Here is an 11,827-nt window from a genome sequence, read left to right on the forward strand (position 1 = left end):
TTTGGGGGAGGCCCCGGAACCCCCTCTTGAAGGGCACCGACGCACGCGCCCGGTACCTTCATTTTCACTATACATGTACATTGTATTTGTACATGTGCGTATTAAAAGATGTTGAGCTGTGTTTCGCATGAGAACTGTTCAAGACAATGGCTACAGTAGAGTCGCGTGCTGGAGAACGTGGAGCCCAAGAACGTCCAGCCTGAAACACTAAGAACGCCACAGCCTACATTATGATCCAGTACGGATTGTTTCTAAGACCGTGCTATGAGAATGCAGCCAGATATCTGAAAAATAAGAACGCCTTGGAAGCAACGGTCTTAGGCTTGCGACTCTACTGTGCATTGTGAGTGGTGCAATGGATGCATGACAAGGTGATGTTGTAGTCGCACAGCATACAAAATCAAAATACTCTAAATTTCAGAAATTTTCGGTGCTCAATATTTTCGGTATGAGGGCAAAAGGCCAGGGTAGGTGAACAGAATTTTTAGGTACAGAGATGCAGTTATGTGTGTTAGTGTTTGTTCGGTGTATTGAAACAGATACACCGAAAGTACCGAAAATTTGTGAAATTTACACATTATTAATGTTGAACCATAGGCCATGCAGCTCAGGATATTCTGAGCAAATGATAACATCAAGAGTGCATAACTCCGGGAAGGTTACTTATAATGGACTCTTGATAACACGAATCCACTCATGCATGCATCCACTCAGTACATGTTACCATGGTTACTGGGGTGAGTGGTTTTGTATGTGAGGTCAGAGGGGGTGCATGAAAGTAGGATACAGTCAAACCTCGCCTAAAACCGCACACATCCGTTTTCCGCAAAATTTAATAAATCCGGATCATCGAACACACATACAGTATGTATGCATGACATACATACTGTATGTATGCATGACATACATGTACATGTACACTGTGTGCTGTAAATCGCTAACCAACGATTTTCTTCCGGATGGCGGGGGATCCGGATGAAAGAGGACCGGATAAGCGAGGTCTGACTGTGCCAGTATTCCTTAAACTTTTTTAGTTAAAGGTTGTGCCCGTTTGGTTTATCCACGAACGATAGCTGTGTGGGAAAGCCATGGCTTCCAGCAGCTAGGGAGTAGTACAAGAGCCAAAACATACAATGCTATCGTTCATGTACTGTAAAAGCCACAATACATGTATATAATAATAATAATTATTATTATGCAGAAATCGATACAGTCATACACTGTTCTATTGAGCGTTGAGAATGCGTGAGAATCGTTACCTTTGGTAGATCTACAAAACCAGTCAATTTTGGGAAATCGTACAAAAAGACTAGAATGGGATACGGAGCTTGGGTTGGCTGTGACTCAGAGTTTCACGCCTGTGGCGTCTGAGTCACAGCCAACCCAAGCTCCGTATCCCATTCTATTCTTTTTGTATGAAGCTCTGCACCCCGCCCGGTGCATTGAGCACTCTTTCGAGGACCACACCCAACTTTCCGTGTGTAATAATTATAGCGCCTTGTTAGAATAATGACTTTTACAGTACCGGTGCTCGTACTCTCTGGTTTCCGGCTTCCAAGTGCATTCTCTGAGACGTCGGATGTGGTAAACCCTAAAGTTTTTGAAGCTTCCGCGTTTGCGCGTGAAATCGTTCAAACCAAACCGTAGGAAAGCTCACATCCAATCAGCTTGATCGCCTGGACAAGCCACAGAATGAGAAGACTACAAAATATTTACAGTAGCGAGTTTTGCCCTTGATCAGATCGAAAGTGGTGCACACGTGCCAACAAAGAGACTTGCAACATGCCGACGGGGCACCACAGCCTAGGAGGACAGAATCAGTAGACTGTGCCTTCGACAACTCACTCACAACAAGAACGGAAGGGTATCTTAGCTCAGACGGGCATGAGGCTGGAGGTACTTCATCAAAGTATATGTTAGAACTAATCGAGCAAGCAAGGGAGGCGTTAGTAGCTACAGGGGTTTGCAACAATGCTGCTAGCAAGTTAAATGGATGCGCAGGGGGAAACGGCAAGTATAACAGATAATTCGAATAGGAAGAGTGAGGCGAGAAGGAAGAGATGCTGCAGTGAGCGCTGTGCGTGTGCAACAACACAGCAGTGTGACGGAGTAAGGCCAGAAAAGAGGGGAAAGCAGAAACCAGAGCCACGCCGAAGAAAGTCGGGGGGGGGGGGGGGGGGCGAGGCGACGAAACCTATGCTGTCGAATGCAAAGAGAGAGGCAAAAAAGGCATAAAAGAGATGGATGTGCAGTATATAAACACGGAGTAGAAGTGCTGTTCCGTCGCCCTCTTTTCTCTAGATAAGTCGTTCCTGGACCAGGGATACGTCCAAATATAATAAGTTGCGTTAAAGTAAATATTAGACAGCACAAGGAGCCGGCCGGAGCAGCCCGTACAGTGCTCGGCGTGCGGCACAATCAAACGCATAACAGCAGCAGCAGTAGTAAGTGGGACGACATAGCAACAACATAAGGGTGCACACGGGACAAGGGACCAGAAGTCAGCGACACACATAGGTTAGTGAAGCCACGCAAGGGAGACACGCGCAGACACACACACACACACATGCAAGAAAGGAAAGAAAAAATAGAAAACACACCCGGGGTGAAGCAGAAGGTACGATGCGTTTAGCGTGAATGGTGACAGAGCGCTGTTGCATCACAAACACGGCAGAGAAGCAGGCGCAAGACTGCACATAGAGCCCACTGAGCAAATTGGGTTCGGACTACATGGCTCCAAAAGACCACTGCAGGCCAGGGATGACCGCTGGAGGAGCGCAAGACTAAATGCCCAGCAAGCCGGGACAACAGGAACGAAGTTTCAGGATCAACATTGTGATTCACGGGCTGCCAAATGTCTGACACTTGCCGTTCAATCTTCAGGGGGGGGGGGGGGGGGGGGCAATAATAAATAGAATGAAAGTTTGTTGCGGGCATTGGTGCCGGTGCTGCGCGACATCAGGTCGACCAGTGCACACTACTCAAGAAGCCGGGGCTACTGTACAGCTCCCACACGCACTGGCAGATCACGGCGACGAGGGTTCAGAATGCCCCACCGAGTAGCAACCACACTGGAGCAGCACTCGACAGCCGCACACACACATGCAGCGAGTCGTAATCCACCATCAAACGGCGCCGCCGAGTAGCCAGCCTACTAGCCAATGCCACACGGCAACGCATCAGCATCATCATCAACGCACTCAAGCACAGGGGCATGCCAGTAATTACAAGTTCCAAGCAGACGAGGCAAGACAAGACACGAGAGTGTCGCCAAGTCGGTCTTGCCACACCAACAACGCACCTGGACAACATGTCTATCCTGTAGAGAGCTGCGGCATGGGACGGCATCGGCCTGGATCCAAGCAATACCGTTGGAAACGCCAGTTGTAACTCTTTGCAGCTGGCATCAGGCCTATTGCCAGTTCGGAGCTCATAAACTGCACAAATTTGACGAGCGAGCGCAAGGTTGCAGAATGACCAGATGGTATCTAGCATGCGGTGATAGTGAAGGACAGCAGCAGGTGGGGCGCATACGCACCAGGTGAACAGCGTGGATATCCTCAAAATATGACAGCACAAACACACCGACTCGACGACTCAGGCCACGACTGGTCCACTGCTGACGTGGGTGGGTGGCTCGGCGGATGCATACGCCGCTGGACCGGGACCTGTGCTCCAGGCGCCCAGCGGTGCAACGTTCTGCGGGGATGACGGAGAGGACGGCGTCGAGGCTCCACTGATGCCCAGCAGTGCAACCTGCTCGGCAAGGTTACCCGACGAACCAGCGAGACCAGCACCGGCAGCAGTGGCCGTGGCTGGGGATGTTGCATTGCTCTGCGCGCCTACCCCCGTGCTGCCGTTGGACGCATCACTGCTACTGCAGACCAATGGTGGGTAGCCGCCGTTCAGCGGACAGCCTACGTCAGAGTTGTCCGGAGACAGCGGCATGGTCCGCTTGCCAAGGATCTACAACAACATTGCGACACAAGGAAACAGATGACTCGACTTCAGAGCAGCAGTTACCGTATTTTCTCGAGGATAAGTCGCACCCAGATTTTTTTGTCAGGGTGAATTTTGTACACTGTGTCACGTCACATGACCTTCCGAAGCAGACTGAAAGGGACTACGCTAACGCCCCTGCTACCCATTCAACATGCGTCATGATCTGTAGGGAATTATTCACCAATGAAAATGCGCCGCTTGTTATTAGCTCCATTTATGAATATGGGCAATAGAGTAAGAATACAGACCCTTCAGTGCTGCCCCTGACACATTGCATCAACAACAATTACTCCAGTCTCAGCAAGAGTAAGTAAGCTCCCAAGAGTGTGCAACATATGATATGGGGTCTCCGATGGCGACAACCCAAATAATGTGTTTCACATACGTTTCGTCGTACTACTGTTGTGGACATGGAAATTCGGTCGCACGTCTAGCGGCCCCAGGGTGCTGGCCATGCAGCCGTGGATAAGCGGTACACACATATGTCATGCATTTTATGCGCTGCAGCGCGCTAGTCGCAAAGGATCAACATGTGCCCTGCACGCAGCGGTCTGTATGCGCTGAGGGTGCCGGCCCCGGTCAACCGACCGGATTTCCATGTCCACGACAGTACATGTACTTAGGATAGTGTGCGCAAACCGAATATCTCAGGGTTCTCGCCAAAGCGACATAGCAGGGCGCTGCACCCTCCTTCACTTTTCACCGCCCCCTTTCAAAAATGAATGCGCCACCTTTTATATGCATGATTAGTGGCACAGAATAAAATAGCAGAGGTAAAATCTCAATTTTTGGGTCTGATGATCCCCACCACCTAAACTTGTGTTCTGGCTATAACCCTGATAGCCGCTATGATCATGCCAGGGAGTTGCATAAGCGGAGGTAGTGTTATTTTTAGTACTCTGTAGTTCGCTAAAACGGTAACACTACACCAGCTTCGCCATGCCTCACAGAAAGGAAATCAGCAGAGCGAGTTTCTGTCAGGGGGTGTTATTTTTAGTACTCCGTTGCTGGCTAAAAACGGGAACACTACACCAGTTTCCGTATTGCCTCATAGAAAGGATGTCAGGAATTGCCCACTTTTGGGAGCGTATGTACTCTTGGGGCGCGTTTGGTTGGTACGAAGTAGAACAGGATTCACCAGAACAGCGCGTTTGGTTGGGACTGCACCTGTTCTGGGTCGGCAGAACATGTTCTGCTTGCTCCGGCCTCGAGGCCGGAGCAGAACCGAGCAGTTTCACTTTTTCACAGTGAAACTTGGCGGGAGCATCGATTTTGGTCCCAAATGATCACGTGCATACGCGTTTGGGTTGGACTCGTCGTACCGTACACAGTGACCATGGTGACCCATACACATTTTGAAGAATGCACCAAGTTTGGCATATTTTTCACAAAATATGCTCTGTTTCTGGAGTACCGTTTGGTTGGCATGAGGCTGCTCCATGTGCACCAGCTGTTCGATCCCGTTCTAGATCGTACCAACCAAACGCACCCTTGGTCTCAGTAATGACATTTATAGTGCACGGATGCAGCCCTCACCTGCTCCGTAATGTCGTTTCCCGTGTTGGGGTCGCGTATCACGATTTTGGTGGCTGAGCGTCTTGCCGGTGCTGCTGGTGGGGGCACTTGCTGATACATGCCCATTGCCGGTGGTGCGGCAAACGCTTGCTGTGACACTGCTGCTGCCGCCGCCGCTGCAGCGTTGGCCTGCTGTGCCGGTACCATGGCGGCGGGCACAGACGGCTGAGAGCTGACCGGGCGCATGTCCCCGGTGCCCATCGCCTGCGTCGGCATGGCGGCGGAGTCCGGCACGGGCATGGGCGCCCCCATGGGGACGGGCGGGAAGGGCCGGACCGGGGGGAAGTAGCCCATCATGTTGGGTGCGGGCGGGGGCGGCATCATCATATTCGGCAAGAAGTAGGGCATGTTGGCAGGCAGCGGGAGTAGCGGGTTGCCAACGGGCTGCGGTGGTAGCATGGGAAAGCCGGCAGCGGCGTTGAGAGCCACCTGGGGCGATGGGATGACATGCGACATGGTGCTGGCGGTGGTAGAGACGACTGCCGACGGTGCAGTGCTGGCGGCGCCAAGGACAAGGCCGTTGTTGTTGTTGTGCGGCTGCTGCTGGTGGAAGTGCTGGTGGTTACTGTTGGTGTGGCTTGTAACCACTGGCTCGACTGTGGCGTGACCGTTCACAGACACGCTGCTCTCTGCTGAAGTAGCGGTCGCAGTGGTAGTGTGGTCTGAGCCGGCGGCTGCGGTGGATGTGACGTTCTTTGCCTGTGCATCCCGCGCCGCAATCTACAGATCAGGAGAAGAAGAAGAGACCGGACGGAACAATAGAGCAGGCACAGAATGTTGCAATGTGTACAAAACGTGCAGGTGCTGAGTCACTTTGTCTAAATGTACCAGAGGTCAATGGTCGTATAATAATAACTGTAAGAGCATGTTTGATTGGTAGGATCGGGATCCTGATCCACCGGATTCGCAACCTTTCGATTGGTCGAATCCGGATCCTTCGGATTTGGATCCGGCCAACCCACCTCGGGGAGCATATTCACATAAAGACGAGTAATGTTACTGGAACCAGTTGGGAGGCATCAGCTTTGTAATTCAACCCAGAACAGCTGTACCACGAATGATGCCCATGTGCTTGACTAAGGGCTGTCCTAGTACAAATGTACCACAACGGATCCTCGTATGCTTGACTGAGGGATGCTCATGTGCTTGAGGCTCCAGTGGAGCATCCAGGAGAACGCATGCATGCTACAAGAAAACATATAGGTCTACCCTCGTTAGCAGACAGCCCATGGGGGGGGTCAATATCTTGTAGTGTTGAAACGAATAATCGAATAATCGAATAATTTAGAATATTCGTGGGGTGAACGAATAATCGAATAGTCGTAGGAATTATCAGAAATCGAAAAAAAAAAAAAAAAAAAAAAAAAAGGTCTATGCTCAGTGCTGACCCTGCTGATATTTGCACGGCGTAGATCTGCTCGTAGTATATCTTCTGAATCTCCTCTCCACCAAGTTTTAATCTCCCATCGGTATCTAGTAATACTTCTGTTCTTTCCATAAGAGGGAAACATGGATGCAGTGGATGTGATTTTCGGTCTTTGACCACTTTCGACCAAGACCCTATGCAGAGTTGGATCAGGCGTTGCACACTCTGGGGGGTTATGTATGTACTCTTGGCGGTACCGGTTTTGCACCTCCACATAACAAAATCCGATATTAATCAGCAAAAAATTTAAAAAAAACTACTCAAAAAGTGCTGAAAAAGTGTTGAAAAATGCCATCATGCGTATGATAGAATATAGATTATTCGTTCGATGGAGGGCGAAATTATTCGATAGATTATTCGTTCGAAGAATCCGTGTTCGGTTTAAACACTAATATCTTGTATTATAATGAGTTTTATCTACCATCAGGACTTGCATGCACAACTACGTTTCAGGTGTCGGGGTTGGATCGTTTTCTACTAATGAGATTTGCCTTGTAACCGATGTCGTACTAACAAGGGTGGACCTGTACACACATGCTACTAACTAAGGAGATGGGTCTCCAACATGAAACAGGTTGGGCACAGCACTGGAACTGGAACCTAAAGGTGAAATTCAAACCATACCTTGTTGAGCTCGACTTCAATGTCGTAGATCTCATTCAGCATAGTGTTTTTACTCTTCAACTTCATCATCTACAGTAGAATGGTAAACACACACACGGACACAAACATACAGATAATACAGACAATGAGCGGGGAGGAACGACTACAGGAGACAAAGCAAGCAAAAAACAAGGGGGAGAGACGGAACCCAGAGTTCGTGCTAATTAAATTGCGGTAAACAGGCAAAAAGAAATGCACTCGCATCTTGTCACATATGCAGAAACACCAAGACATAGAGTATCACGAAAATTCTTCTCGAGGATGCCAGCTATGCTCAATGACAGCCGGCCTAGTGAATAAATGTGTGGCATGTCAGTGTCAGCATGGGTAGGGTTCCATAGCAAACACAGCAAAGCCGCGAGGGTGGATTTCATTGACCAACATAGTAGCAGCCGTGGTCAAAGAACCCCGATACATGTGCCGAGAGCAGCGCCAAGGCTCACGCGGCCCTCGAATGGGTTTTCGGACCCTACATGACGTAATTGAAATGGCCATGCGGCGCCACTTTTGTCTCGCAGGTCGGATTTCTATGGGCACGCATGTACAAGACAGCAAACAGGGAACTGATGTAGACAGCGGTACAAACCTGTGTTGCATCTAGGCGAGTGCCTTTGGCCTTGGCCTCCTCCAGTTTGTAGATCTCCTTCACTTTACGCTGGAGGTGCTTGAGTCTAGTACGCATAGTGTCGACATTGCTGGTAGACGCAGCGTTTCTAGAATATGCGAAAACACACACATTTAAAAACAGTAATTTTACTAGTGCAAAGCGATGAGCGCCATGGAATACATCAAAATAGATAAGTGACAATCAAAAAGCAGAACATTCTGCCGGTGAATAGTTTCGTCAGACTCCAAAGAAAGTGAGGCCATCCGGTTGAGAAACCAGGGACCAAAAACAAACTGAAAGGCTTAACAAATCATTGTCAGTGAAGCGCTAAATTAAGTCCGATAGCTTCTTGGACGAAACAGACAGGATTTAATTCCCAAGGAATAAGTCTGAGTTTGCAACGTGCATAATCTCCACCTTTATGATAAAAATTTGCACAAGTCATGGCTATCCCCACAGATACAAAGCATATTTACAAAATCACGTTCCGCGGCATGCGACAATGATTTGAAAGCCGCGCACTGTCGTAAACAGTTGCAAGGCCACTGTCGGAGAAGTTGACAAAAATAAAACTCTTGCGACGCACATCAACGGAGTACAGTTTACTAGGCTAAGTGCATGTGCAGCGCCGAGTTTACTTCAGTGGTGCATGTGCAGTGCCTCTGCATGTACTATGCACTGCCTTTGGATGTCGCAGAAACCAAAAAAATATTGTGAATCGCGTGTGCCGATCGCAGCGCGTTGCAAGTGCCACACATCACACCCAAAAAGTGGTATCGTGAATCAGGTCCGGGAGAGCTGCCTGCACCTTCCAAATATGGGACAAGTCAGTCCCCCCAGAATGTTGTCATTTGTGGTACAGTGATCCATATATAGACTATAGTAAAACCTGTCAGTGTGACTACTCTGATAAGGCGACCACCTGCCCCAGCGGACCACTGCAACCAGGACCAAGACCGCAAGAGATGATATTTCCAGCCAAATGACCCTGGATAAGGCGACCACCTGCCAACAGGGTCCACATTTGGAATGTCCACTGAGCAGACAGCTTAGACAGGTCTCACTGCACGTGCAAACGGCACACAAACATCCAAGAGGCTAAAACGTGGAACAGTGGGAAAGATACCCAGGGATAGATGGACAAAGGTACACAAGGGAGGAAGACAGGTACAGTTGTGGCAAGTGAAATCCGACACTTGCCAGAGGGGACAGCGCCACAAATGGACATCAATGATGTAATGCACTGCACCAAATTTGTACTATAGAGCCGTATGCATCCCAAACAGATCGAAAGGTCACAGCGTAGATACACAAAGTTCACAAACATAGTACACATAAGGAGTATTGGTATCCAATCCCCATTCATTTTTGCCAGCACCTTTTGAACCTTGACTGTGATGAGTACGAGTTTTGTCATCAGACAGATAAAGTTGTATGTAACACATGTACTGTATGTACGCAGGGCTGCAAGGGCTGCAGACTGCGTGGTGCAGTCCCTTATGCCAAGTGTCGGATTTCACTTGCCACAACTGTAGATACCAAATATCACAACAGCAATACACACATGGTCAACAAATGATTATGTAACTCACCCCTGCTTAGGTGCATCCGCAGCATTCTGGCCATTCACGAGCTGTACAACACAAAGGAACGGTGAAGCAAAGATGCACATTTCCCAGCAAGTCCTGTTACATAAGTGTGTTTGACGACGCTATCACAAAGCACTGATTGTTCAACAAAAGCAATGCAAAACCTCTGCAGGTAGTACAGAAGACTACAAATTGAGAGTAATATTACTCCATACATGGGCTTCTTGAGCCAGGTCAAAGCGTCATATACTGCTAAACATTCCACACACCTCCACACTTAGCACCAATTGTTCAGTCCCAGATATTGTGAATTAAGGCTGGAATTTGAGTACCGTAAAGTCTTGTATAAAGGCCGCGGCTTCTCTGACTTTCTTGGTGAAATTTTGCAGGCTTCTATACAAGACAGGTATTTCTATGTATGTCAACACTAAAACCAGGCTTATGTGTGATTTGATGGGCCCAAAATTGAGGCTTCTATTCAAGTGCGGCTTTTATACAAGACTTTACGGTACTTGAATACAGGAAGACACCGCACACAATTTAGGAATCAAACACACAAACATTCTCCTCGTATATGAAACCCAGCTGCATACGTACGTAGCACTTCATGTCTAAAATGTAGTTCGAATACTGAGCTAACAATGCAATGGCTTACAATGCAGGATGGCCAAAAAAATTAATGTTTCATGTAATTGATCTTCAGTGTGAGCATGTCAAAACATTCATTTTTATGTTGACTCTACGAATCAACGCATTAAAAAAAAAGCACTAGAGTGCAGTGCAGGGCAACGACGTGTCAAGAATCAAGTTACGTACACCGACACACTACGTACAACATGTACACGCACTCTGCATTTCGCAATTCCAATAATTATTATATTACGCAATCAAACAAAATCTAATTAGTCGCAGAGAGCTCTAGAGAACTGGAAAGTCGCTACGCACGACACGAAACCGAATTGCTTGAAACAACCCACAAGCGTGCACTGCGATTTTCCTATGGCGCAGAAAACTCTTTTTCATTGAACACGAGCAGCAGGAGAATGCATGATCTGATTTAGCTCGACACATCCAACTGGCTTGGCATACGTATGACATTGACGGTGGACGGAAGGGGAAGCAGAAACCAGGTATAACTCCTGGAGTCGCCCTGTGAACGGCGAAGTGAGAGGTCATACTGACAATAGGACGAATCAATAAAATTAATGTTTCCTCCACGCAAAACAAAAACACAGAGAAGAAAAGAAAAATTTCCACTAAAAATTTGAGGTGGGCGAAGTACTTCCACTAAGTAGATTCGGGGCAGGAGAGAAAATCCCCCGAAGCACCACCCCACTTTGACTGGTACAGAAAAGACGGCTGGTGGTAAAGGACCGACCCGGTGTAAATCAATCCCGGCAAGGTCGCATTAGTTGAAGGGAAACCACACAATTATCAATCGGAAATATTTGTATGGGCGTACCTGAGCAGAGGAGCCATTCGCAGCCGTGGTAGCAGTAGGCACCCCATTGGCTTTGAGAGCATCTGGAGCCTCCTCTCCGCCCTCAGCTTGCCTCTTTTTGGCACGTCGCTTCAAGTTCTTCTTGGCCGCCCGGCTAAAGGGTTCTGCAGCTTTACATACGAAGATGGGGGGACACGACATGAGGTCAATTATAATGGACTGGACCTCTTCCAATCTCCAAAATCATCATCCATCAGCAAAAGCTCACCAGAAGACATGCTGACTTCCCAATGAAAACTATAAAACTACCAAGTCGAAAAACACCAATGAAAACCAAACGGGCGTGAAGAAAAGAAAGAAAAAAAACTCCAAAGAAGGGAAGGAAGAAGAAGGAGCTACAAAGTTGCAAAGAAACCAATCGCCACAAAATCGCCAATGACTGTCGCCATATTTTGCTCGCACCCAGCTTCCTGACGTGTCCAAAGACGTTTTTTCCTACAAAAAGAATCACGTCATCTGACACA

At 48.3% G+C, this 11,827-nt stretch overlaps 1 protein-coding gene across 1 annotated transcript; it reads right to left on the reverse strand.

The window, feature by feature from the left end:
• Positions 1–1,821: 1,821 nt before the first annotated feature.
• LOC135810325 (uncharacterized) lies at positions 1,822–11,731 on the reverse strand. Its single transcript, XM_065323811.1, has 7 exons — positions 11,572–11,731; positions 11,325–11,473; positions 9,866–9,906; positions 8,253–8,379; positions 7,628–7,696; positions 5,539–6,297; positions 1,822–3,966 (listed from the first exon to the last, which is right to left on the reverse strand). The coding sequence occupies exons 1-7, from the start codon at positions 11,579–11,581 to the stop codon at positions 3,598–3,600; spliced, it is 1,524 nt and encodes a 507-aa protein (XP_065179883.1). The 5' UTR covers positions 11,582–11,731; the 3' UTR covers positions 1,822–3,597.
• Between the last annotated feature and the right edge of the window lie 96 nt (positions 11,732–11,827).

Source organism: Sycon ciliatum, chromosome 2 (assembly GCF_964019385.1).
Source record: "Sycon ciliatum chromosome 2, ocSycCili1.1, whole genome shotgun sequence".
NCBI classification, from domain to species: domain Eukaryota; kingdom Metazoa; phylum Porifera; class Calcarea; order Leucosolenida; family Sycettidae; genus Sycon; species Sycon ciliatum.